General features: G+C 42.7%; 3 protein-coding genes across 3 annotated transcripts; 1 reads left to right on the top strand and 2 right to left on the bottom strand.

Annotated features, from left to right (window-relative positions):
• The first annotated feature begins 7,154 nt into the window (after positions 1 to 7,154).
• On the top strand, positions 7,155 to 13,602 carry LOC122408883 (protein distal antenna). Its single transcript, XM_043415971.1, has one exon. The coding sequence runs from the start codon at positions 9,304 to 9,306 to the stop codon at positions 10,624 to 10,626; it is 1,323 nt and encodes a 440-aa protein (XP_043271906.1). The 5' UTR covers positions 7,155 to 9,303; the 3' UTR covers positions 10,627 to 13,602.
• Positions 12,047 to 14,597, bottom strand: LOC122409653 (dynein regulatory complex subunit 7-like). The gene is made up of 4 exons (XM_043417381.1): positions 14,483 to 14,597; positions 13,924 to 14,403; positions 12,265 to 12,390; positions 12,047 to 12,058 (listed from the first exon to the last, which is right to left on the bottom strand). Exons 2-4 carry the CDS (start codon positions 14,302 to 14,304, stop codon positions 12,047 to 12,049), a joined length of 519 nt encoding a protein of 172 aa, XP_043273316.1. The 5' UTR covers positions 14,305 to 14,403; positions 14,483 to 14,597.
• A 379-nt stretch (positions 14,598 to 14,976) lies between these two features.
• Positions 14,977 to 27,684, bottom strand: Atg2 (Autophagy-related 2). Its single transcript, XM_043416100.1, has 19 exons — positions 26,855 to 27,684; positions 25,601 to 25,913; positions 25,131 to 25,444; positions 24,873 to 25,052; positions 24,373 to 24,597; positions 23,756 to 24,228; positions 23,162 to 23,461; positions 22,475 to 22,595; positions 22,279 to 22,379; positions 21,605 to 22,096; positions 21,180 to 21,458; positions 20,489 to 21,014; positions 20,039 to 20,226; positions 19,253 to 19,752; positions 18,521 to 19,001; positions 17,429 to 18,205; positions 16,962 to 17,236; positions 16,575 to 16,876; positions 14,977 to 16,439 (listed from the first exon to the last, which is right to left on the bottom strand). The coding sequence occupies exons 1-19, from the start codon at positions 27,026 to 27,028 to the stop codon at positions 16,200 to 16,202; spliced, it is 6,261 nt and encodes a 2,086-aa protein (XP_043272035.1). The 5' UTR covers positions 27,029 to 27,684; the 3' UTR covers positions 14,977 to 16,199.
• Positions 27,685 to 27,973: the final 289 nt, after the last annotated feature.

Below are 27,973 nucleotides of genomic sequence, written 5' to 3'. Positions count from 1 at the left end.
CGTATTCCGCGCGTCCACCCGTTGCCTGCTGTTCGCGTTCGTCTGTGAGTTCGCGTCCATGTACATGCAAGCCTGGGTGTAGGCACACATAAAGCTTTGGTAGTTCCAATCCCCTCGTCAGCGTCGCGCACCCCGCGGGGTCGACCCTCCCACGGGCTAGCGACTCGAACCCTTGGCGCCCCTTTGCTCTTAGCCGACGCCGTTGTCGTCGTCGTCTCTTCGCGTTGCTGCTGCTGCTGCTGCTGCTGCTCCTACTAGCCGTGGATGGAAAGAGAGCGCAGCAGAGAGAGAGAGAGAGAGAGAGAGGGAGAGAGACAGAGACACAGGGAGAAAGAGAAGCCGCGTTATGCGAAGAGAAACCCGCGACGGGGGCGCGCGCGAACTCAACGAGCCACGAGCAACTTCCCCGTAACTCGCGCTCCGGTAAATTTCCACGGAGACCCTTACACCAATACCATGCTCCTCGGAGCCCTCCCGTATCGCTATATCTCCGCGGCGCACACACGCATGAGAGACTCGATCGTTGGGCTATTGCTATTTCTACCCTGGTGTGCGTTTCTATACGTAGTAGACTCACCGCCACTGATACCTCTCTCTATATATATCTATATATATACACATATCTCCATATACCCTCTTCTATATAGCTCACTCACGATATATACGTGTGGAAGGAATGCTTGGCAAACAAAAGGGCCGAAGCCCCACGCTCCAAGAAGCGCGATGCCACGTCGAAGGTGTCCTTCTTGAAAACAGCAATCGATGCTTTCATCTGCTCTGATATGTATGTATATATATCGTCGTATACTGGCCTCATCGTCTGTATACGTCAGAGCTGTAGCACCCAGAGAGCCATCTACTATATTCTATCTCCGTCCCTTTTCTTCCTCCCTGCGCGCTCGGCTCTCTATCTGCTTTAGCTCCTAACGCCACTGCTGCAGCTCTACCCAACGATCCTTTCCCTCCCAACTAACCGAAGTTGTGTACAACACACACTCCAGAAAACCATAACGCCCGATAGCCTCAACCTGTGTGCCATTTTGTTTATACCTAGGAGCGCGCCGGCATCTTTATCACGGGGATATCTTCTGATACGTTGATTACCACCAGTGGCGAATGGCTGCATGTTCGGATAGCATAAGCTTACTTTTCAGGGGTTAACAGAGGACTTGATGGAATTACTTCGATCGCCCTGACTGCAGGAGCTTTTATGAGATGCCAATCGACGGGGCAGTCGCCGGAGTCGACCTCGCGAAATCATTGAAATCTCACGTTGGCAGGGATAAGTTTGTAAATGGTTTAAATTTCGTGTTATTCGAGCCCTTAAGTTCAAAGTCGTTCAAGTTCATCCTTCGGTGGCTCCGAGTTAACAGTCGTTGAGGTTTAACGCGCTCGCGGTGACCGCTCGGAGTTCAGGAAAATATATGCACGCTGCTTCAACTTCGACGATGCTCAATTGCGAGTCCTGCTTAAAGCTGGATTCTTCGGAGCACAGTTCTCCAGGCTGTCACCAGCAGCTTCATTGGCGAGGGCAACGATGGAACAATAAACCGTAGCTCGGCTCAATAATAATCGATTGAAGGATTAACTCGAGGAGCGTTCGAGATCGTTTAATTTGATTGGACCAATTGGACGAGTGACAGAAAACGAGCGTTTCTTTTCACCTCGCAGACCATCGGTAACTCGTATTCCTGAAATTGATAACGCGAATTCATTGACGACATGAAAATCTACAAAGTTTGAATTTCGGACGATCCAAGATCTACCCAAATATATTTCGAACAAAATTACCCAAAATACAAACAACTTTTCCCATTCTTGATTGCTGATTATCTTATTGTCTCGCTACATGCCATTGTGACCAGGCCCTCGATCGCAGCATATAACCAGATCGCGTGTTCCACATTAAACATAGAAAAAATTTACTTCGCGTGTGCACTTCACCCTCCGTCTCTTACATGCTATGGGTGTTGAGATCGCAGTTTTGCCTCGTCTACTAAATTTTTCCTTTCTCTCTACCTTTCGTTTTTTTCCTCAACACCCTTTCATAACATCGGCTTTCCTAGCTTGTTCCACTCCCCCCCCCTGCCCACCCCTCGCTATTTTCGTCTCTTTCTCTTCCCCGTGGGCGGGGACCTCGCGACGAGGATGCTGAGGGGATTCCTGTTTCCGTATAGAGAACTTCGCAGGCTTTCTTTTTTGACCATCCCCCGGTCTCGGTCTCCCGTGCTCGCACATACACACATTCTCTTTCTCATTTTTTCTCGAAGCAGCCGTGGGCGAGAGACGAGGGTGGCTATCGATCTTCTTTCCTCCGCAAGTTGCTTTCGTTTTTTTCTCATTTGCCCCAGCCCCTCGTCAAGTGGGCAAGTGGCACGATGAGGGTTAACGTAATTCTTGTTTCGTCTCTCTCTCTCTCTCTCTCTCTCTCTCCTCCCTTCCCTTTTCTCTCTCATTTGCAGCTTTATCATTTGCTTTGAGGCGGCAAACTTTTAATTATTTCGACCGAGTGTGGGTTAGTTTTTGCTGACGCGTGATTATATTAGAGAGTGAGCGAGCTAATCACGTTGCAATGAATTTATCAGTTGCGTATTTATTTTCTTTCCAAAGGCAAATCAATGGTGAGGAGAGCTCAAAATTGGAAATGGGAGAGCTCGTGATTGCCGTCCCGTACTCGGAATTCCCCCAAATTGTGTTTCGATCTCCAAATAAATTTGGCACAAGGATTCACACTAGCGTATCAAAAGATGATGCTTTTTTAAAGAGCAATCTCGAGACCCGGTGCATTAAAAGCCAAAACATAACAGCTGCTAGGGAGGAGGGAAGAGATTTAAATTCATCATACACCGGCGATGCGCGCCCATTGTGCGAAACGTACACAAAGAAAAATCAAAGTCTGTGGGACACTTGTGGCGCAGGCATATGATGAAGTTAAATTTTTTTATTATTATGATGAATGAAATGCGAGCCGGAAAAGAGGGAGATTCAAAGTTTGGAGTGTTTAATCCAAGCTCGGCGGGATGAGAAATGCAATGGGCGGAGGATGTTGCGAGGGGGTGGACTAGGAGAGCGAGAGGGAGAAGGAGAGTTGGAGAAAAAAAAAACAGTAAACGCAGGGGTCGCTCTCTCAGCTTATCGTCGTGAATCTTCCACGGTTGTACGGCGAGCTTTTTTCTCCCTCGTTCTTCCATTTCCTCCCTTTATTCTCTTTCGCTCTTCGGCTATCGTCGGTTTTAATAGCCTGTTCGGAATCTCCCATCAAAAGATCATTCACTCGTGACACACACACACTATACGCTCGTTCAAGCTGTTTATTTACACTGTCGCAATTTCATAGAGCCCGAGACATTTAAAAGCTTCGTCATTCCCATTCGTACTGAATGATAATAGATAAGACGGTCTAAAATCGTTTTACACCCTTGTTAGGTGTAACGGGAATGAAATTATTCGAAATAAATAGATTCGAAGAGATCCGGCGTCGAGGGGGCCGTAAAACAGGCAGGAAACAACGATCCGATGCCGATCGATCAACTCACTTCGACAAAGTGTCGATACCGGTGCGCCCTCCAGTTGAACAGAATTCAATGAACTTTTCTGTCTTCGCTTAAATTTCGTTTTTACAGCTTTTCTCTTGAACCGCGAGTAGAAATTAATCGTTATGACTTTACGTGCTGTTTTTGTTTCTTTTCGACTTCGGAGACGGTTGAGATAAAAAGAGTTTCCGATTACGGAGCATTCGGAATACAACGAAAGACGTTTCGCATGTTCACGAAACGACGCGTGTATTACGCAACGGAAAGTTTTCTATAGCACGCTGACACGCGTACTCTCGCAACTATGCAGCGAGACAGACAGGTGCGAATTAATTGTACTAATTACTAACGGTCGGGTCGACCGGCAAAGAGCGCAAAGAGACGACGTGCACGGAAATGCATTTGCGCATATGCACGAATCTAACAAAGGCAGCAGTCGACGAATTTATTTGTTCAGCAAATAATATTCGGATGAACAATGGCACAGCGAACGAAAATTAGGTGGGGAATTTCAACTGAAAACATTCAATTAATAGAATGATGGTAAATGGGAGATAAAACCTGCGAATTGAGTAAGAAACCGATGCCCCGATGAGTGGGCTTGATTTTCGAAAGATTCGGATGAATAAATTGGAATATTCGGTGAATAAAAGACGAAGACCTTGATCTTGAGGCGAGGGTTTAACGCCGGCGCGGAGAAGGGAAAGGGAGTCGAATCGTTAAGAAATGCCGGGGGAGTTATAAAGAGCGAGGAGAAAAGTGAAAAGAAGCGAGATGAAAAAAGAGTGAAATAAAATAAACGGGATGAAGGATCGTCGGAGTAAATCTCGGACGAAAAAGGAGAGCCCGGACCTTGATCTTATAATGCGGAAGGGAGTGAGCGAGACGAAAGATCCGGAGAGGTGCAAAGAGAAAAAGTGCGAGGTGGAGAGTGATGGGAGGAGGATTGGAAAGGGGAAAAGAGCGAGGGAGACGCGGAGGGCGAGGTTGGAGAAAGACGAAGTGGAGTTCGGAAGTAACCCGTTCGCGTATAGAGTTACTCTCGCTCGTTCGTACCGTCTCCCTCTCGCCACCTCTTTCACCCTTCCTCCCTCTCTTTTGCACACGTTCGAAACTTCTCTCGCAGCCCGTATCGCCCATCCATTCGCCCGAGATATGAATGAGATAACAGAAACACTGAATGGATCATTGCGCCGCTCCGCTATGTGTACGTACACATTTGTCTCTATATATACGTGTATAAAACCACGTGGAATACGTTGAATTACCTCCGTTTCTCTCTGCTGTACCCATTCCTAACTTTCATTCATGAATTCACCACATTCGCAATATCCACCTACATAAATTTGTATCTCCACGTGTACATACATCCATCTCCGTAACGCGCTTCGCTATTTATCGACAAAACTTTTAGTTTTTACTCCAGCTGCTCCAATTCTCTATTTATAGAGGTTGCGAGGACCTCGCGGCCGGGAAAGCGCACATTTCTGTCGTTCCCTCGCGACTCTCCCGTCTCGTTCGTCGCCGCCTCGATGAATTTCGGGAGTCAAGATCACTCTCGTTTCTCTATTTCTCAGGCCAGCCGATCTTTCGATGTAAGGGGGTTGGATCGGAGCTTTTCTGCTCAGAATTTGCGATGGACGAAGGGAAGGACGGGAAGCTCGATTATCGTGGAGCAACTCGTAACTTCTTTGCGCGCTCCCTTGCTCCGAATCGCCATTTATTTATTTTCTTTCATAACGCTTTTTTCATAATGCTCGAAGGTATGGGTTTACGAGGCTAACGAAGGCGAACGAAATTTTGGTGCGGCTCGTGGAGCTTTGTTATTCGTCGATCACGGGCCCGAGCGCGCGCGCGGCATCCTCTCACAGCTCCAAATCCGCCCGCTCCCCGACGTACTCGCGGGCGGTGTACAGCCGTTTTTTTGCTTCTGCACGCGCGATCGTTGATTACGACTCGCTCGGGAATAGGAAGAGGGGAAAACGGAGGAGAAGCGAAAGGGAGCAACGCGAAGAGGGAATAGAGCGAGGGGCGGGGAGAGAAGCGCGAGGGGAAGAGGAGGAGAAAAAGAGCTCGTGCGCGAAGCCATGCACGAGCGTGCCGAGGCTTCGTGGTACTTGGACCTCGTTTGTGGTCCGATCTCCGAAAACTTTTTCACGGACAGCAGCACGGAATTGAGCGTAAGTAGGAAGAAGATAAGAGGAGAGGACAGCGAAGCAGTGTCCCTCATATTTTTCTTCTCCCTCGCTGCGCGCCTGCTCGATCTCTTTCCATCTCTCGTCCCGCGAGCAGCTCGCACGTGTAGGGCAGCAAAAATACGGGGTAATGAGAGCCAGATCTACGACATTAGGAATTGCTCGACACGAGTCGCCCTCCCAAGAGCTTCCGTTGGTGTTTCGTGCGCCAAACAAATTCGCTGCGAATCCACTGCTCTCAAAGTTCGTTAATCATTCAGCAGCGAATAGGTGGCCTCGATTAATCTGCGTTAGCAAATTCCGTACGAAAACGAAATTGTCGAGAGTTTTGTGAGGGCTCGAAATGTATTTGAGCAGATTTCACAAACAAATGAGCCGCTCGGGGCCCCAATCGCCGAAGGACTTTCGGCCGTGTTTATCGATTTTCCCCGATTACTTTCGTCCGACCGAGAAGCAGCTCCTCTGTCCGCGGAGGTCCAGAGTCCGCCGCGCTCGCTCTCTCGTCCCCGACGATTCAATATTTCAACGAAACTTGCCAGCAAGTATTGAGAAAACAATGACTCAGTGACGGAGTGAATCCCTAAAGGGACTCGCGGCTCAAGCGCGTCGTCGTTCGATGACTAACAGCCCAAAAACCACGCTCAATAATATTTATTCACTGGCCTCCGATAACGCGCAAGAAAACTCGGGTCGCCCGAGCCCAACAAGCTCCTCCGCGGACTTTCGAAATGGAAAATCGAATTCACCCTGCGGGATGAACCGCCCGAGATTCGTCGTCGTTCGCACACCCTCGAAGGTGTGCGTCATTAATACGAGAGCCCTGTATCAACCGAATTCTCCTCATTTTCATGAACTCTCCCGTTCTCCACAGACACTTTTTCCTTTATTTCCCTCTTTTTATATTTCCTCTCATCTCTCGTACATCGCGCGGCCGCGAAGGGTCGAGAGAGCGCGCTCGCCGCGAATAGAGGCCGCGGGGCAGGGCGAAACAACCGAGCAAAATAACCGAGAGAATCAAGAGCGAGGGAGAGAGAAAAAAGGGACGAAACTATCGAGGAGTCAAACTTATTTGGCGAGAGTGCGAGCGACGGAGCGCGATTGTCGATGGGGGGGAACTGCGCTGGTGCCGTGCTGTATATACATAAAATTAAATATGTGTGTGTGTGTGTGTGTGTGTGTGTGCGTACATGTGTACAGTAGGCTTGGACGGCGTGCGATGGCTGTAGATGGCGCGGGCGCGAGAGGACTCGGCGGCGCGAGGCGGGGAAGAGAGGGGAGGGGATAACCGCGCGGCGGCGGTGGCGGCGTTGGCGTCAGCAAGGGACGTCCGGGGGATCGGGGTAGCGCTAAAAACGGCAAGGTGGGGGGGAGGGAAGAGAGCGAGAGAAAGGGGGAGGAGGAGAGGCATCGCGAGTCGGCGGAAAACCGGCGTCCACCCGAGTCCACCGGCACAGTAGAGCGTCGAGGTTCGTCGCGAGAGCATCTCGTGCGGAGAAGAGAAGAAAAAAAGAAAGCGAAAACAAGATAATCTTTCGTCGTTATCGAGAAACACTGGGCGCTCTCGACTACGGGGCTGCTTCGGACGACATTCCTTCGAATCGTTGGCTTGTCAAATTTCAAAGAAAACAAAAGATTTTCGTGCATCGGGAAACAGCGAAGGAAGAAAGGTCGGTTTCGCATCGATACGGGGCAAAAGGAACTGTTAATTCTTTGTTTTTATCGGGAGTTTTGGAGTGCGCGAGTGTTGATCCGGCCGAACTGTATAAGTCACGTTTGGATTGTCAGTTTGACGAAAGTTCAGCGGCTCACACATTTCCCGGTAAATCATACGACTCGCGGTTGTGCTCGGGCTTGTGCGTGAACGTGGATTCGTCTCCGAGTGCTCCTTTCCGGAGGCAAACCTACCAAGTGCTTCCGCGGTTCCTTTACTTTCGCAGAAATCACGACACCGGTTCTACGCGCGTTGACGAGTTCGCGAATGTACGCTGATACACGGGGGGATACAAAACTGTTCGGTATCGGCGTGAATCCGTACGCGGACGATAGAGACTGATTCGAGGGAACTTCTTACCTCCCGTGTGACTCGGTTTTTTTGTCGGGATTTTGAAATATCATAGGAACTTGTCAAAATTAACGGGTGAGATACGGTGCCAAAGATTTTCTTCTAAGTCCAGAGAAAAGTGGAAAGTTTTAATATTTCCTTTTACGTGCCAATCGTTCGATAATAATCGGTCGTTGATGGTCGAACAAGTGCGTGGACGCGGAGATTCTTCAAGAATTCTTCAAAACAAATATTGACGGTGAGAAACGGTGGTGAAAAAGAAGCACCGAAAAGACGAGGAGATACGACGCGGGCTTTGGTAGAAGTGCGAGTTTGAAAAACGCGAAAAAAAAATCGATACTTCGGTCGTTGGGTGAGAATTGAAGTGAAGAAAAAAATATCGGGCAATCCTGTCTTTCCAAACACACTCGTATCCGCTCATACGTAAGTGAAGCATCTTCGTGTGCGTGTTCTTGGCATCTTTGTCCCGGCGAACATTTCGTGAGACTCGCGGTGGAATTCTTCGCGATAAAACGTCGAAGGCGGTAGAGAGAGAGAGAGAGGGAGAGAGAGGAATAAAAAAAGGAAGTAAAGAAAGGGAAGGAAAGCAAGAAAAATAAGGAGTGTAAACAGAGAGAAGATTCGGACGAGTGTATATCACGTTTTTAGCGTCCTCGTGGTTGGAGGCAATAATATTGTTTCCCGCGCGCACATCGGATTGGCTGTAGTGGTACGACTGAAGAATCGAACGAAACGAGTGTGCAAGAGAGAAAAAACGAGCACGAGCTACAGGAGATAGAAAAAGAGGGGGAAGAGTTAAAGCGAGACGCGGGGCTGTTAGCCGAGTGGTGGGAGTCGTTTCATTCATAAAAAAGTTCTCTTTATTACTTGGCCTGGCGCATGTGCTATTCCACCACGAACGTTCCATCTGTTACTCTCTCTTGCTCCCCCGAGCTCCTCCCCCCGCCCTTCGTCGCGAATTTACTCTCTCGTAACGTTAAAAGCACGAGGTATACTATTATTATTAGCCTTGGACATTGAAAAGCTTCGGGTTCGAGGATCGTGGAGAGTTGGCGAGGATTTGAAAGCTGCTACGTGTCTGGTAATGCACAGGTATCTTCTTCTCAGGGGAGTCTTCCTTCGAAGGAACATTATAAAGCACTTTTTCATGAAATTTTAAAGATCCGAGGATCATTCGAAAGAGGAGAAGAAGAAGAAGGGGCGGGCGAGGATTTTCAAATTTATCGTAAGAATTGATCCAATTGTGGAAGGACTTTGGGGATCAACGTCGGTGAGCCGAGCCACGCTGGACTACCTCGTCGCAAGGCTTGCCTACGAGGAGACGAGTCGTTGTTACAACACAACGGCGACTCTTAACGGCGATACGTTGAATCGTGACTCGTTTACGACGCAATACGTCGGTACGACGACGACGACGACGACGACGAAGCAGCGTCGTGAAAACGACGAAACGTCCGAGGACGGTTTGATAAGCGAAGACTCGCCACTGTTCCGTGGCAATTTGCGAGGAAGCATGAGGGGCGAATCAGCCAGACCGGGCAAACGTCCCCTGAGAGCGCTCTCGGCATCGGAGAAGATGGAAGCGATACAGAGAGTGCACGAGGGGGAGAGCAAAGCATCGGTCGCTCGTGACATCGGTGTGCCCGAGTCGACGCTGCGGGGATGGTGCAAGTCCGAGCACAAAATACGCGGCATGGCGAGAAACTCGTCGACTCCGGACAGCGAGGTGCACTCACCAGCCTCCTCCTCCGGTACGAATTTGGCAGCAACGGCGATGGCCGCGTCGACGACACACTCGAGCGAGGACGAGGCTGGTCCGGCTGCGAAAAGGGCCAAAATCGATCAGAGCATGGGAGCCAACATGCCCCCCTCGTCGTACGGGATCAACGAGAACTCGGAGAACGACTCGAGGCTCGACGCCTCGAGCAAGATCGATTACATGAGCCTGATGACGAGTATGGCCACCATGAGGCCCGAGAACAGCGCTTTGCTCCTCCAACAATTGGGACTCCTATCCGGCGCCGGTGGAGCCAGCAACATTGCCAAGAGCCTCTTGAGTCTCCAGACCGGATTGCCCCACAGCAGCACCGTTGGCCTCGTCGAAAATGGCCTCCAGTACACCAAAGCCAGTAACAAACTATCCAGACACAGTATATCCGCGATAGCCCCGACGCAAATCGATTCAGTTACGAAAACCGGGGCGAGGAAGAGTCTACCAGCTGCTGCCGAAGCACCGGCAACTCCGGTCCCGGCATCCCCGAGAAAAACCAACGAAAACATGGTCGGAGCTCCCAGAATCGACGCCAAAAATAATAAAAAGGATAACGGTAATCCCCACGGGATGAAAAAACCTGACGAATCTCTGTGGAACTGGCTCACCCAACAGCAACAACTCATGGGACAACAATCGGCCTCTTTCAATCCCAGCGTCGGCCCGCACGACGGATCCTGGTTCTGGCAGTACTACAAACAATGCGGCTTCTCGTTAACATCACCCACATCCATAGCAGCCACACCTGTCGCCAAAAAATCACCCAGCAAGACAAGAGCCCTCCTCGACAACGTACTTTGCAACAACAACAACAACGAGAACGTCAAGCGTAGCTTGAACATGGACGAGATCGAAGCTGACTCGCATCGCGACGACGAACAATCGTTAAGCACCGAAGAGGCCATCGAACATGGCGAAAAATTCTTCAAATGGCTCGACAGGTGCTCCGATCCTGCTGTCACGAGGCTCCAGATAATGCAGTTCAAGTATCTCCTTGATAATCTTAAATCTTGTCGGAAGAAGACTTCCTCGGCGCCTCTGAGCCACAAGCAGAGCAGGAAATAGGCTAATTCAAGGGGATACGCCACTTGTCTTTTTTCGTCTTAGAGCTCGATTCGACGACTTCGTGATTATTGTTGTTAATGGAGACCGAAATTTAGCCGATATTTTCACTTATTTTTCACCTTCGTTCTTACGACCACGAGGAATCCGGTTTTTGGCGAAATTTTCACTATTCTCGTTTTATTTTACTTTTTTTTTTTTTTCATAATCAAACCTCGCGTCGATTTCGATTGGAAGAGGTCACTTAAACTTTGCCAAAAAAGAAAAAAAAAAGCAAACCGGTTTGCTTGACACGTAACAACACTCGGTAGAAAAGAGAATCATTGGAAATCGATCTTCGGATTGTGAAAACGGAATATTCACGTTATTCATGGCGGTGGATCCTCGCGATTAGTGAATCTCATATAGTTCATAATTCAATGAATTTTTATACTCCGTTTCGAAATGCTCGTATCGATTGCATAATTCAACAGTCGATTGAACTCAAAGTTTTTTTTTCTTTTTCTCAACTTCATCAGTTTTGTGATCGATCTTCAAATATTTCAATTTTCTTACCGCTTTTCATCTTTTTATTAACGCATTCAATCTCGACGTTGGTGCAATTTCAGAGTCACGAAAACTCGTGGTAGACTTGATTCAAGATTATCTTGTTATTTTATTTCCTGCTTTCTTTTTTGTCGGCTATCGAACTACATTCCTTTTAATAAATCTCTCTTAAAACTTTGTATTATTCTCGTACTCGTTATGGGATCGCGGCGCAATGAGATTTAAGGGGATCGTTCGAAAATCCCGGTACTTTCAATACGTAAATTCGAGTCTACCAAAGAGTTTCACGTTCCAAAACCCAATGTATATAAAAACAATTCAAAGATATAAAAAATAATGGGAGAAGCGAGAGCGAGAAAGGATATACCAAATTTGTAATTGATGAAAAATTCGTACGGTTTAAGTTTACGAATGCTGATAGCAGCGAGATTTATCGTTATTCCATTGTAATATTTAAGTGTGCGAATGGCTTTAAATGAGAGAGAATGTACGTGCGAATGTCTGAGCGAGTGTCTCTTCGAAGCGCGAGTATCGACTCTGAAGTTTAATTTTCCAGAACAACAACAAAAAGCAGTATAAAAATAGTAATAATAAACCGGAGGACGAAAAACTTGTCGAATACTTATAAATTCTTAAAGTGTCATAACAAGCGTGAAATCGCATTAAAAATCATCTTCCGATGGCATTTGTTAATAATAAATAATGAAAAGTAAACAAACACGTTGGTGCAAAATTATCGTCCGATGTGAGGGTCGGTAGTCAAGGTCCAAACTTCATATCAGTAGCCCTTAATTCAAACAAACGATTCGTTCTCGAGTCGAGAGAAAATTTCGAGAGAGAGAGAGAGAGAGTCAAGAAATTATTGAAAAGACAATGGTCACTTGTATTCCTTCGTGAATCGAAGACTTTTTTAAATCCTACATTTAAATAAATAATTGGGAGACGATAAATGGCTCGAATTTTCTCTCGGTGTGAACGAGATTCTTCCGTGACATATATAGAGACACGAATAATAAACTAATTGAATCGGAGCATCGGAATATAGCCAAAAAAACGGTGATGAAAAATGGATTGAATCAACAGAAAATAACTCACCATGTTGAGTGGCCTTTCAGGTGGCTCGTACTCCAGGTGATCACTCACAAAGTTCGCACATCCCTGCCAAGTGTAAAGCTCGGGATAGAGCAGTGTACTCGGCCTTATGCTGGTAGAGACAAATTTCTGCAAAAACAAACGAGGAACAAGTAAGGCTTGCAATTTGATATTTTAATAATTTAAAGACATAAAAACAAAACGAACAGGAAGAAAAAGTGAAAAAAAAAACAATTCTCTCGTATCTCGTGATATTATTAAAGAATAAAAGAGAATAATAGAAAAAATGATCTTTTGTTTTTTCCTCTTCTTTTTATTATCGTGCCGTGCGCTTCGTGCATTTACGTCCAGTGTCGCTGAACTAAATACGCACGATATTTGAATAAATATCGCGTCACGCAGCCCTCTGAGGTGACATTGAAAAAAAAAATTATAATAATAATAATAATAATAAAATTAAGAAATTCAAATTAACTGAGTGGGCTCGTGACGCAATATATTATTATTATTATATATATACATATATATATATATATATGATAAAAACTGTACATTGTTATTGCGTCAAAACTTTATGTATATATGCGATATTATTGACGTTGTGTTAAGAAAGAAAAGAGTCGCGTGTTTTTACCTCGTCACTGTCGGCGTCGAAAATGTTTCTCAAAAAAGATATCCGATAATTCATTGAAATTCGTCAAGTCCCGAGCGAGAAAATTGTACAAGCATAATGATTGTTATATCCGAATTAATAGCGAGCTCGTTTATTCTCGATTAAGTAAGAAAAAATTAAAAAAATAATAATAAGAATAATAATAATAATTAAGGAAAACAAGTAACGAAGAAAAAGCATAAGATAAAAAAAAACTCATGGAGGATTCTTTAATCGACATCGATAAAAAGCCTCATCAATAGATTTCGATTCATGTTTTAATTTTTTGTTTCGTATTGTTTGTTTTTTTTTTTTTTTTTTTTTCGCGGCGCCGAGAGAACCTGGCCCATGGCAAAGTATATTTATAAGAAAAACCAAAGCGAAGATTAAACGTCGTCGTGGACGTGCGACGATTTTTTTATGTATATAAAAACACGATTTGTCCGTGCGATCCGCGCGCATTAAAAACACGTCTACTTTTAGCGCATGAAATACGAAGAAAAAAACGAAAAAGCAGGATCAACATCAACCGCAACGTATGAATAAATGTATAGCGAAGTTTATTTTTATTATTTAGAAACTAGAGAAAATGAGGGGAAAAAACGAGAGTCGAGTGTATTAGAAAAAATTCCTGGTATGCAGTTAATTATGTCGGTTAAATTAAACGATTGAATCCTAGAAAGAAAAAATTGAGTTTTATTACTTCTCTTTTACCTCCCATTTATTCCTTCCGTTTCGTCGTTTCCACAAAAATTAGCAAATTTGTATTTTCGAACGTTTCTTTTTACCAATTTTACGAAAAACAAAAAACAAAATTTATCTGATTTGAAGAAAACAATCAAGTGACAACAGCTTTTACGGATCATTATCTCATTACTGAAAATTAGAAGTTGTAAAATTTCGAAGGCTTTTGCCACCGAAACTTCCGGACCCGAAGTGTAATTTTTATGATTTTTTATCGTAGTTTCCAACACTCATGAAAAACCTCGTTATCAAGCATTTTTTCTCACCTGAACACCGCATTCGTTGTCAACCGCCAACAATAGCGGTTTTCTATCCGGGTAAATCGTGTGGTATTGTTTCCGGAAATTTTCGGCATGGTAAAGCAAGTTCTTCTCTTTGCCGCTGACAGTCCGATAACTCGGTGGTAATTGGGCGGCCCAAGTATCCCCGAGATCGATTTCTGGCCAGCTTAATCTGATCAAACAAAAATCACGTTCCATTTGCTTGAGAGTTTCCTCGTCAATATCAGCTGGAATAGAATCCGTCGGATCTTCTTGATGTTCGCCATAATCCTCTTCGTTTTCCTCATTCTCGTGATGAGTGACAGATTCTTTCGACTCGTTTTCCAGCCCCTCGTCATCGAAAATTTCTTCATCGAGTATGTCCATAATGTGATTGATTGTACTTATGACAAGTCAGGTTAATTTCCTTTCATCGTAGCCTTTCACGTTTCGTACTTTCCTCGATAAGACATCGCGTACCTGTTACTGTTAGGATCAAAATAAGAGATGAAAATAAATTTATAAACAGTCTTATCGTCATGGCAGCAGATTTATTTTCGCTCACTTCGGTTGTAGATGTCAGCACTTGGTTAGACCCGGAACCAGCGACGCCGATGGTCCCACCCTCTGACGGTAAGCTTCTCTGGTGATCATCAATTTTTACAGGAATCTGTCTGAATTACGGTCGATAATTTCTCCTCCGATACGCTCGATTTTTTACGACGTTGTTTCTTCGACAATCCGATAGGGCGAAATTCGTGCATTCCGAAATACGAGCGAGCTTCCATAAAATATTTGACATTTCGGAGTGCCTGTGAAAATTTATTGAAATGTACTGTCGCCGTCACAAGTTGGGATTTTGATAGCGCTGCATTATTCGAGGCGATCATCGCAAGAGCAACAAAAGAAGATGTGGAGAGAGCTACAATATGGGAATGAATTTGAAATTTCAATTTTAACATTAAACTGTCAAAGTAATTAATAAATATTTTTAAAAATCTCATCTGTCCAAATTTTTTTTCACATTATAATCGACGATCTATGGTAACACACACGAAGGTCATAATATTTTGTTTTTATTAATAAAAAAATTTGCGATACATGGATCTCTGGTAAAAAACATTCACATCGTTAGAACAAAAATACATACGAGCGATGAGTCTTACCTTGCATTTATGCGTACATATATATACGATGCACACGTATGTACATTTTTTCTTGTTAAAAAATCAAAATGGTACATACATACATGTACATACACATATAGCAAGATATATTTATAATATACATATATATATAGATTTTTTTTATTTTTTGTCAATTCAACTCTATAAATATAATAAATTGCAGTCAGATTTGGATACATCGTACAGAGGCTTTCGTTCAGGCTTTAAATCATAACGCATACGTAGTAATAATAATGGTAATAGTAATAACAACGCAAACCTTTTTAATCGTTCGCCGCTCGCACCACGAAAATTCTGCAAACGCAGTACTACGTTATTATTCAATAATTTTTTTTACTCATATTTCGTCTTTTTTTCCTTGACTGCTTCAAAGATATCACTCATGGATTCGAGGCCGAGAAATTTATTCAATCGGTCGTTCAGTGCAAATAGATACGTTAAAAATACGAAATATTGCGTGTTTTTTTTTATGTTAAAAAATACATGAAGAATCTTCAGTTCTAAAAATAATAATGTCGGAAAGTTGATAACGCAGTGTCCAAGTCAAAAGTTCGGCGAGATAATCAAGCTATTTTTTATCGTCATGCGAAATGAATTTGACAATTGTTTGGAAATATTCTTTTGAGAATTTTTAAAACTATATCTATTCCTTTTGGCTTTTGTTTGAGATTCAACAATGTGGAAATTTGCGGACAGATAAACGTTGGAGTATTTTATCTTGGAGAATATTTAGTTATTGTGAGAAAGAAACCGTACACTGAAATTCTGGTCGAATAAAATTTTTCGGTTGAATTGAAAGAGTTGCAATCTTTAAACGTTGTAAGACGAAAGATCGCGCACGATCAGCTCTCTACGGATATTAGAACAATAATATTCAGTCCTGAAAATTGACTCGAAATTATTCATTTTGCGCGACTTCTCATTGGCAGGAAGATTACTCATCGAATTTTCCTTTCATTTAAACTTTACTTTTTTTTCATCACTCGGTTTTTTCGACGCTTTTTCTCACCGTCACAAAACAACAGTTTCGAGTGACACTGTTTATAAATCATTGTAATTATTCAATTTTTAACTGGTTCAGTTTTTCTTACGTTTTTAATTCGCCTCGAGCGTATCGTGCCTCCATTTTTGGGCAGCTTCTCGCCTAGCATCCGGTACTAACTGAGATCTCATTCCGCCTAGCACATTACTCGTTGCTTCGGTCGCCAAAATAATCGGCTTAACGACCGTCGGCGGTATTTGTCGGAGGACTCCACCGACCGCTCCCGATACGCCTTTTTGCTCGTGCTCCTCGCTAGCAACCCGTACCAGCTGATTTGCCGTTTCTCCCAACCCCTGAAAATACAATTTTTAATTCGTCTTACGTCACATATTGAAATTACGGAAATTCTCTCTCTCTCCCTCTCTCTCGACGAAAGTTTGACGAAGTTTCTTCAATCTTTGTGTAAATGAATCATGAAATACACTCACCTCCTTGACTAGCATATAAGCATTTGCCATTCCTTCTCGGATATCTAATGGCTGACTATATCGCTTTCTACGGCCTTTTTGTCCCTTTGTTTTTCGTCTAACGCTGGGACCAGGACTGACCATGTCGTAGGCCGTTTCCGCTGTACTTTGTATTGCGTGAACGAGTCGCGATGTCAACTCGAGAGCTGCCATTGCAGTCGATGTTGTGAAACTATTTGCGCCGCGTTGGAGGCCTCGAACTATTCTACCGTCCTTTTGATATTGCTCGATTGGTAGCCAAAACAAATCACGGATTCCCTGAACTGCAAAATTTCAAGGTTTTCCATTGAAATCACGTTACTTAAAATATTGCAATGACGTTTTAAAAACGAAGCAAAAGTTGCTTACACAATTGTACCAACGAGTGCATAGGCCCAACACCTCCCAACAAACTCGGTAGCTGATTTTTTTTTATGTCCTGCAACCACTCGGCTAATAGATGCGCCATTAATTTGTCAAATCCAAGAAGACCGTGGCGATGCGCCAATCTCTTCAGTCTTAATTCGGAACAATTCAATTGAGCGAGACCCATCAGCAGTCCGGCTATCGGTCCGTGTGTCAAGTCAACGCGTTTCCCGTGATAATCCAATCTTACGAGAACTTCCGGTGCGAATATCACACTTCTAAAGAAATAAAATTGAAACCAAATTCGATTTTAGACAAGTTATTTAATTTTATAAATTTCTATGTTTTCTAAAATTCTCCGATTACGCAGGAAAAATGTGATCCATTTATCTTGTTCGATAAAGACAAAAATGAGAAAAATAAATTCTTTTTTCCATCGCATCAAAGACGGGTTACAAAGGTCTACGAACCGAAAATAAATCGGATGACTATCGTCCTGTTGTCCATTCGTAGTTTTGACCTTGGTTTTATTCTCTCTGATCATCAGTTCGTCCTCAAGGAGAATTAACAAATTTCTATCGACCACATCTTTGTCAGTAAGCTCATTATTCGTTTCACTGGGATGTGTAAATTCGTGATCGGGATCATTGACGCTCATAACCGGTGGGTGGTGAGTCGGAGTGCCTTGTTTCGAGCCCGGAGATGATTGAGTATTGCTGCCCGGTGCGTTCGTACCATCTTGATTAGATTTTGCGTTACCGGCAAGTTCCGTGAAGAAATCGATCAAAAATAGCAAACTATCTTGATCGATATTTAATCGAAGTGGCAAAACGCTCAATTTTAAGCAACATTCTTGAGCGCTCAATTTCGGATCAGGACGAATGTGTATAGCTTTCATAGCGAACATATTGGCATGTGTCTGTCTCGGCCTTGCTTCGCTACTGTATTGATATAAAAATTTGTTGATGTGCGAAGAAGCCAAACGATCGCGAATTTCTATCTCGCTGATCAACAAAACTTGTCGAGATGCCTCGGTCGTGGTCTCTGGATAAACCTCATGTTGAAATCGCACTTTGTTCAACTGTAGCTCCATCAGTACGTCTTGCTGACGTCCCGGCCCTCCCAATGTGTGCCAATCGACGATTGGTTCGCGAACTTTGGCACGGGGCGAGTTTGGTACACTTCCAAAACGCACTTCGTTCGGGCTCACCTTGCTGAAGCCAACACCCGGCACAGCAGATCTACTCCTAAATTAGAAATTTACGTTCTTACTTTGTTCAAAATAAATCATTCCTTAATTTCCCTTCGACGACAATCAGTATATTAGTAGAAATTGACATTCGAATGAAAACATTTCTCAATGAATGAATTAATAACGATCTTAATGAATTGTGAATAATTGATTCACGGGTACACAAATTGAATATGCTCAACCAAGTTGAAAAGAACAATGGGGATTGCTAGTCAGATGAAATAAATCAAATGAGAAAGATTATCACGTAACAATAGTATGAAGAAATGGCTAAAATGCATTTACACGTAATTGGTTAATCTCAGCGTACCTTCCCTGATGCAGAGCATCCAAACGATGTGAAGAATCTTCAATCGTAACATGCTTTTTGCTGCAAGTTTTAGACGAGCCAAAATCCTTACCACCGTACATGTGCCAGACGAGGGACATTTCACAGAGTGTGTATCGCAATATGGCGGGTGGAAAATGTCTGGGTGCTTTTAGTAAATCGGTTTTACCGAGTGGCACCGAGAAATGATTATCCACAACTCTCAGAGATTCCTGACAAAGCCAACGTACTTCGGGCACTCCGTGACGTGGCATTATTCCAGCTCCAGCTTCTTCACCGAGTATGCAAAAATCTTCGTCGGCATCGTCCGAATCGATGCGATTCGTTGCGTTACCTGCCGTTGAATTGGTGTTAGACAATTCCGGGGCTTCTTGTCCCACAGGATTCGACTCGTCCGGGAAGAAAAAAACTTCAACCTGGTTGTCGGATTCGGGCGACTTTCCTGCTGTACTAACGGTCGTACCTGCAGCAATATTGTTTTTATTTGTAGCCGCAGTATTAAAAAATGTTCACCGGTCAAAGTATCAAAAGAAACAAGCTTCAGTTGGTCTTTCTGTCGAAATATTTTCTCAAAAATCTGATAATCCACGTGGAATCGTATTTATTGTTCATGCTATCTCGAATTGTTTTACATTTGGACGATCGACTAATATTTTGTTATTTTTCATTTTTATCTTCATGTATATAAAAAATCTTTCGTTTCGATGAGTTTACCTTTGACAGTATCCGCCATAGCTTCTTCCATCAAGCTGTTAACCCTCTCAACTTGACTCTTGCTTAGGTTGTTGATACTCTCTTCACCAAGCAAGCTTTCTTGGTCACCGAAGCTCGGAACGGCGATGCTTTCGGTGCTTGCATGGTTCGTCGTAAGGTCACCGTCGCTTGCAAAATACGTCAACAATTGCATCAAGGCACGACCGGAATCAGCGCAAGTTCTAACGTGTAGAACGTTATTGCTAGCTCGAAGATCGACCCTCGGTGCTCCACCACACATTTTCTCATTCAACCGAAGTGACAACTCGAATAGACCAAGATCCATAACGCACACGTAATCGCGACGAAGATCGACGTGATTCCCCAATTTTTCAGATATGAAGAAGGCAACATCTTCGGCTATAAATCTAAGCGTTGAAGTGTTCGTACGTGCTGCGATATTACTCGAGACGCTAAAATTACTGAGAGTCACCATTGATCTAAGAGGAAGACACACGGGCCTGTGAAAAAACAACAAAAACATTGGCAACCGGTAACAACCTGAACTTCGGGTATGAATTCAAATTCACGATTATGTACGCATAAAAATCAACGGGAACAAGTTTGTTTTGATTTCTCTCGTAAACAGAAAGCTTACAAGCCTCAATATAATTTAAACTCTAGAATTTGATATTGATTAGGACGTTACAGTTCATTAGGAAATTATTTGAAACATATCATTAATTTAGTATTAATCCGAAACACGATTAAAAGACATCAACAGAAGCTCAAAAGTATGAGATTTACCGATAATCGACTGCGCAGTCCCAGAGATGAAGGTGCAGCTCCGTGAGAACGCCGGGAGGATTGTAACCCGCGACGGGGTGGTCAGCAACGTCCAGAGCATCCATGAGCTGGGTAAACCAAGAAGTTTGTGATTGGCACACCCGATGCCTGAGCGTTGAATCTCTGATACCGACAGCAACACGGATTGTCTGTGAATTTTGAACAAATTCAAAGGATTATAGTTAATAAAAATATATTTTGTGCGACGAATTCGTAGTTTCCTTGTCTGTGCTTTTAAAATATCAACAGTCATCGGTTGCATGAATTTCCTAGAATATATTTGAATCATTATATTCGTGAAATCTACAATTTTTAAATGAGAACGCATTCACTATTCATAATTCAAATTTAACGAATTATTCCGTGATAATGTTCATGGCGATTGAAATTCGATCGAATAAAAAATGAGACCTTGATACGATGTGTCTGATGAGCAGCTTGTATTCGAACAGCAACGACCAGCATATCCTTGTCCGCAGAATTGGGGAACACGTTGACGAGTTCACTGCGATAAATCGCGGGTTGACAATGTCTTGGAATAACGCTATTGATGGGTCTCAAAGGTGGAGTCTGGGAAGGTGTAGTTGTCAATCCACAATGGTTCAACGAGAGAGTTTTCACCATCGCGCAAACGTAACCCAAATTTGGATTACCCTTGTAAATATTGACCGAGAAAATCGTTGCATCTTCGAGTCGAACGATAAGTTCGCCATGCTGCCCTGGTATTACGTTTGCCGAAACATCACGTACCGGTGTGTACATACTCAAAAGACCTTGACCTATTGTCAAACTCAAAGCCAATCTGCTTTGTCCGCTTCGGGGCAATCGAATCACATTTTGCCTCGTACTGCGCTCGGTTGCCGATTGAAAAATACCATCGTCGTCCGAATCCGAGTCTGAGTCGTACTGGATTCCACTTTTGCACATACTAAATTTGCTGCAAATCAAAATTCAATTTTAAACATGGTATCGAAGAATATTTCGGAATTAGTGTCATGTAAAAAAGTTGACTGCTCATTCTTCTCTGACCGAAACCAGAGAAACATGGTAGAAGCTCAAGACCCAACATTTTACGGAGACAGATATTGGAAAAAAAATGTACCTTGGATAAATCGACTCTTGTAGGAGCGTCGATGCGAGGTCCAGACCGATATGACTGTCCGTATGAGACATATATTTCGGTCGCGGTGCCGACGGTTCCCAAAGTAGAAGATCCGTATTGATACGATTATAAAGTAACTCGTAAAGATGTTTCGATGGTATTTGTACAGATAAACACGGAAAGCCAATTTCAATCTGAATTCTAGCACCACTGGTTCCCTCCTCTATGAATTCCATCATTTCTTGTCTATTTCCGGGTATCACTAATTCTTCGCCTTCTCTGTTAAAAAAAAAAACGTAAACATTAAGATCAATGTAAATGTAGGATGGAAGAGGACATTTCATTCCTGATAGATTCGAAGATATCACTTTATCACAAAACTTGTAGTGACGACTTTGTTCGTGTTTTGAAAAAAAAATTCGCACCTGTGTTCTGGGTCATCCCTTTCGGTATAATCCTGAGGCTCGGAATGCGGAGTGTCGGATTCGTGGATAACGCGTTTAGAACTAAATGGCGAAGGCTGGTGTCTCGGTGGATGTTCCAAAGTGTCATCAAGGCTTGATTCCGCTTCGCCTTCCGAACTGTCCTCTAACGGATCACCGAGATCAGTAGGATAAATAGTTATTACCATACGCGGCAATCCAAAGCCACTTTCTTGTGGCAACGACGAGAAAGCCTTTTCATCCGCTTGTGCAAGCCCTATTTCAACGGGTACGTCAGAATCCGCCTCTGTATAAGTCATCAACAATCTTTGACATTGTATCTCGTGACGTGCCAAATGATGCGAACGACTCTCCGTGGAAGAATGTATTTGTACGTCGGTTAATGTGAGCGTTACAAAATCCGGTCTGACCGATCTCATCCACCATGGCGATCGACTCATATCGTGCAAAGGCCGCAAATCAGGCACTGGAAATCTGAAAAAGCAAAAAAATCATCTCTTGGGATAATCCACGACTGAAGAAAGAAACGATTTTTTTATTTCTCACACTTTCTCAATGTAAATTTATTTTTCAACCGTAAATTTTGCATTCATTCTGGTCTTCGATTGTACAGTTTATGATGACCATCGAAAAATCATCTTCCTTTGTTTCCTTACCTCACTTTTACAATGGCACGAGGAGAAGAGATTCTTGTGTCAACACGAGAATCGGACAATAAAGGGCTTTCAACGGCTTGATAAAACAGAGCCTGTTGATTCTGAAATAAGATAAAACGTTTCGTGAGAATAGAATGTAACGTAGAAAAACGGATTCTTCTCTAACTAAATAATCAGAAGAATAGAAAATTCATACCGTTGGGTCTCTCGAAATGGAGCTCGGATTGCACGTGCATATCGGCGGGGGATTAAGAACAGCAGATATTCTATCCACGATCGTAATATCAAATTCACTTCGGCATTGCTCCATTTGTATGCTAATTGTAGTTAGAAAAGACATTTGCATTAATAGATTTTCTTTCATCGCTTAATTCGTGAGATGAATCTCGAATGAGAAGAAATAAAAGTTTGCATCAACTGCAACAATTTTTGTGACTTATCCACATGTTTTGTCCGTTTTTCCGAGAAATTTGTCATGCATTGAAGAAAAATATTGATTTGAACACGTTATTTGCAGAAGATTAACAAATTCATTGCATAAGTTTAAAAAAAATTCAATTATTTTTCTTGTATGAGCAATTGTTTAGATAATTATTGAACAATTTTTTGAATAATTTGGGGTTTCGTTCATAGTAGATTTTGAATCATTTGGAATCATGAATTGGATCCAATTTATAATCATCACGAAAAACCAAATTAATAGCAAGATTTAAAGTGACTATTGACGATAGAAGAAAAAACGTGAGTCCGAGGGGGGCTCGAACTCGAAACCTTCGGAATCTGAGTCGGGAGCGCTAACCACTGCGCTGCTGCCACCAACGTTCTTCTTACTCCGAATTTTTTTCTTGGATGAAATACCCAACAGTCACAAAAAAAAACTCACTCGATCTCCGTACGTGGATGAGCAAACTTCGTAATTTGCCCGTGTCGAACTGCTTTTTCGGTGTACTTGAAGCGCATACGGAAATCCGTCGTGTTTGAAAAACCGTGAACGTCAGAGGAGTCTTTTGGAAAACTCAATAACTCTATGGACTCGGTAGTTGGAATTTCTTGCGTACCATTGCTCGAGTCTACGAGACATTCCACGATTTCTACACTCGCCAGATTCAAACTTGCCGTTATCGCCGATGCTTGAGAAGTTGTTTTTTCACTACCCTCGACTACTAAGGGTGCGGCCAAACACCTAAAAAACAAAATATTTATGACGATTTCGGAAAATCAGAATGATAACGGTGAGAATTGGTTTTTTTTCAAGGAACGAATTTAAGGAAAAGAATTCTCTCAGTCAAAAAAAATCGTAACTCATTCGACAATAGAACAAAATTATTCTACAGCCTCGATTTAAATTTAGAAATTACAAAATTTTCGTCCGCACGTGAGTTTCATTTCCCAGAACAAAATCAAGCCTCAAAAACTAAATATTTTGCCAAACTGGAAAAAGTTAAAAATACAAATACAATAGTAATAATGAAATTACCTAATATGGCTGAGACGACATGCGTCTAAAAACATTTTTGAGGCTTTGTCAAAATTTTTATTGCCGTAACCGTCGGCCCCAAATATACCGAGTTTCTGAAAAAAATCTTCGGCTGTATTTTTCATCTGTTCGGTACTGGCGTTCGTGAGGCTACGGTCTTCCAACGAAGTTGTCAAAATATCTTCGTGCAACAGCACAATTGCGATTGAGGACACTCTCACATGGAACTGCGAAGTTTCGGCGTTCGGATCATTGTCGGCACTTGTTCGATGTTTCGTTTGCTTTGGATAATTCGTCGATGAACTTTTTGAGCTCACACTGCTAGCCAATGTACTATCGTCCATGCTCATGTTATTCGTTGATGTTGAATCGCTCATTGAAGTTACTCCTGGCAATCGCATGGGCAAAAACTCTTCCTCGTTGTCGGACTCGTCCTGCGAGGCCGTTGACCATCCTTGAGTATTTCGCAAATCCTATCGTTGGGAAAAACGAACTGCCTTGAATACATCTTTGTATGAATGTACGTAAAAAGCTTTTTCTCGGTAGATTTATGACTCTCTTTCTGCATTTTTACACTGAAGAGGCATCCTGAATAATACAAATGATCTGGAGCTCACCGTAGATCTTAAACCTTGAATGGGGTGCAATTGATGCATTAATTCTCTTTCAACACGATTGAAATCACTACCGACCATTGGCTTTTCCGTATATGTTCTTGGCGCGACGTTGCTCATGTCTTCTAGATCAGGGGAAGCGAGGCCGTGACCAAGTTCAATGAGAACGTGAACTTGTCTGGGGCTTAGAAAGGAAATGAAAGAACCTAGCGTTATTTCCATTTCCACCTGAAATATGAAACGAACAAAGTTTTGTAAGAACAAAATTTCTATTTGGATATGACCAAAATCAACATTGCGAAGGCCCCAATCCATCTAATGTTATATATTAAAAATTGACAGGAGAAAGGCATCGTTAAAAAAATTTTACAAGACTTTTTGACTCGGAACTCGATACCAAACTTGAGATTTAATATTGAATCATTGGTCGTAGGATATTCTATAGATTATGAATGTTTCAAGAATGTTTAGAGACAGCAATGAATTTCTCATTTAGTACTCACTTTTGGCCCAGAGACACCCTCTCCTTGTTTAACTTTCAACCGAATCTCCTGACGTCCCGATAATTTGGCAAAAGTAATAGGATTCGATTCACTCATATTGTTTATTATATTTTTATCTGGCGGTGTTTGAGTATTTTGAGTTGGCGATAATTGTGCAGATGGAAAGGCTCCATCGGAATTCTGTAGGGAAGAAAGAAATGAGACGAAATCCTTTAAATTTCTAGTGTAACATTTGAATTGAAAACTGAAGGAAATTACTCTCGAATCAGGAGTCGAAGCTCCGCTCACTGTCATAACACTGCGTGAGAATGTTCTGGCTCGAGATGGAAATTCATCTGTGTGGAAAGTCACCCCCTCAAGGTAGAAGCGTTTTGTGGCAAAAGCAGAAACAACGTAACCTTTGTTTGCTTGATTTGCCTCGAGCGTAACATTGTTTGGGTCCGAGCCAGCTTCGTCTGAATATTCTAAATTTCTTATTGACACTTCCATCGCCACTCCAGTCATCGAATCCAGGGGAACGTGCTCCAGACGAATTATTGTATCCAGAAATCTTACTTTGACTCTGGACAAGACTTGAAACGGAGAAAAAGAGATATACCAGTCTCAAAAATTTCCATCATTCATCATTCCATATTATTGCTAACTGTTTCGAACGCCGTAATGTTATGAGGGAATAAACCAATATCTCAGGCTTATGAAAGACTCTCAATTTTTCATAAGAAACTTACTGGAATCTATGGCTTGAGCAAACAGTTCGACACCCTCAAGAGGCTGTGAATTTCCAGCATTATTGGCATCTTGCTGAAGACACTCTTGAGCCATTTGCATACTGGAAGTCATGGAACTCCACATCGATTCGAACATCGATGTGCCCGACTCTGTCCGTTGTCTTGGTTGTATGGTTAACCTGAGACCTTTGACCTCGACGTAACTTGCCTCGCTGAGCAGAGCTGACCATGGAATGCTGACGGACATTTCTGATATAAAGCCGTCCACGAATTCCAGCGGCAGGTGTTGCTGTTCGCCCATCTCGTTGAGAGCCTGTCACAAATATACATAAAAATGAGGAGCACTGAGGAACCCAACAATTCATAAGCACAAAACATTCATGAGTTTTCTGAGAAAAAGAAAGTGTTTCAAATTTATTTCTCCCAAAATTTCAGGTGTGTAATCATTTTGTCTACAGAGCGTTAACTTAGGTATCTCAATTTCAAGTTGACAAGAAAAAATCTGTGTAGACACAGTTTTTTGGAAAACATGACACTTCTAATTTATCCAAGTCTCGCAGACCCAATAGGAATGGAGAAAATTTGAAGGACCAAACCACTAAACTTACTAATTCTTCTTATTAGCAATCACCCACATTGTACATACCAAATTGGAATGTAAGTTCGGTACAATTATAATCCATAAAAAAAAATTCAAAACCAAACACAATGATTATACAAATATTATAAAAACATAAATGCACAATGTCAAAAGAAAAAAAAAAACAGGAGAAATTGTTCATTTTTTTTCAATAAAAAACGCAACTATTTCGAAATGTTTGATTCGTCATTTCTCAGAAATCCACAAACGTCAAAGGAAATAAATTTTCTGAAAAGAATTTTCGTAAAAAAACACTAGGAACCTGTTTTTTTTAATTCGTATCAAAATGATACTATAATGGAGAACGGTAGAAGCATGTTTCATTTTTTCTCAGGCTAAGATTTCATTGAGGCTGGTGTAAAGTTGGGAAACCATTTATTTGCCGCGCATAAAATTTATATCGGTAGATCGTAGAAGACAATATGACGAAGGAAATCTGAATAAATTGTGGTCGACAGTACAATAGGGGTTAATGTATGTGCATATAGGAGAAATTCGTAACGTAGTCCGTAGAAAAAAACGAAAAATCTTCGACGTCACAGATCAACACGATGCGAGAGACAAAGAGAACAGGCGAAGACTTTATGATTATTTTCCATAGTTACTGATCGTACCTGTACGTCGAGGCTGACATCGGTAACACGTCCTGTTCCATTGTAAAGATCTACCGTCAGTTGATCGAGGGTGAGTTTTTCCTCGAGAAATTGTCCTAAATAACGTTGCAATAGGTATCTGCATGCTCTCTTCTTTATACCTTCCGACCATGGAAAACAAACAAGCCAAGACATTTCACTACTCGCACCACTCCTCGTGTAAGAGGAGGATAATAGAAACTGTTAACCCTTCAATAATCACATCGATTGAACTTTCACTCGTCATTCGTTTTGAAGATTTGGAAAAAGATAAATCGAGAAAAACTAAAAAAAGATTCGCGTGATTAATTTCTTCCCGTTACACAGGATTGTAAGGCGAAGGTTGATTTATTATTATTATTCGTACGAATCCCATATCCCGAGCACGTGCCTCGTGCGGGACAATGATACTCGACATAGTACGAAACACGCACTACACTCTGACGACGTTCACCAACTTTTTCGTCCTCGTCAAACACTGAGAATAATTTTTTCTTCTTCCTCACGCATATGTTGTTTGCAAAGAATAAACACGGTGCTCCAGATATTTTACGATTTATCACTCGCTATATGCACGTCAATTGGAAAAAAATACCCGCGATTTCATACACATTCACGACTAAACGCAGAACAATAATGATGCGAACAAGGAACGCGAAGAATTTTATCGTTGATTGAAAACAGCTGATTTCGAAGCATCGTAATTTCCTCCTAACACCAGCCAGAGGCCAGGCTACGGACAGGCCAGAAACTGAATGACAATGTACAGTTCGACAGACGCGTGAGACTATATACACGTGAAATACGACTGATCTCACGGAACAGAACTACCAGCCTTACAACTATGACTCACGCAGTAAGCCTGAATATTTTTACAAAGGTGTTTCGAACGACGGACAGAGTTTCGAAACTTCTCTTTTCAAGGCTCTTCTCGAGGCCCTCCCATGTAATCTTAGAATTAACCGGACATGTAAAACTTTTCTGATTTTCATTAATGCATGGTTCGTCGTTCGTTCAGTGGTTATCGGTATCGCAGTTGATTGACATTTTATAGTAGTGACATACCGTAATAAATAAATAATTGGGTACAAAAGTTCACCG

The sequence above is a fragment of the Venturia canescens genome, chromosome 4, assembly GCF_019457755.1.
Source record: "Venturia canescens isolate UGA chromosome 4, ASM1945775v1, whole genome shotgun sequence".
In the NCBI taxonomy this organism is placed as follows: Eukaryota; Metazoa; Arthropoda; class Insecta; order Hymenoptera; family Ichneumonidae; genus Venturia; species Venturia canescens.
Note: the sequence above shows the minus strand (reverse complement) of the source record. Positions and strands in the feature narration are given on the sequence as shown.

Excerpts from the sequence above, each read along its gene's own strand:
- LOC122408883 (XM_043415971.1), top strand. The coding sequence starts at position 9,304 with ATGAGGGGCGAATCAGCCAGACCGGGCAAACGTCCCCTGAGAGCGCTC.
- LOC122409653 (XM_043417381.1), bottom strand. The coding sequence starts at position 14,304 with ATGGACATACTCGATGAAGAAATTTTCGATGACGAGGGGCTGGAAAAC. Across the intron at positions 12,391-13,923 it reads ACAACGAATGCGGTGTTCAG|AAATTTGTCTCTACCAGCAT; the intron begins GTGAGAAAAAAT and ends TTGTTTTTGCAG.
- Atg2 (XM_043416100.1), bottom strand. The coding sequence starts at position 27,028 with ATGTCTTGGCTTGTTTGTTTTCCATGGTCGGAAGGTATAAAGAAGAGA. Across the intron at positions 25,053-25,130 it reads CTTCGACTCCTGATTCGAGA|AATTCCGATGGAGCCTTTCC; the intron begins GTAATTTCCTTC and ends TCTTCCCTACAG. Across the intron at positions 18,206-18,520 it reads GATGCTCTGCATCAGGGAAG|GAGTAGATCTGCTGTGCCGG; the intron begins GTACGCTGAGAT and ends TTTCTAATTTAG.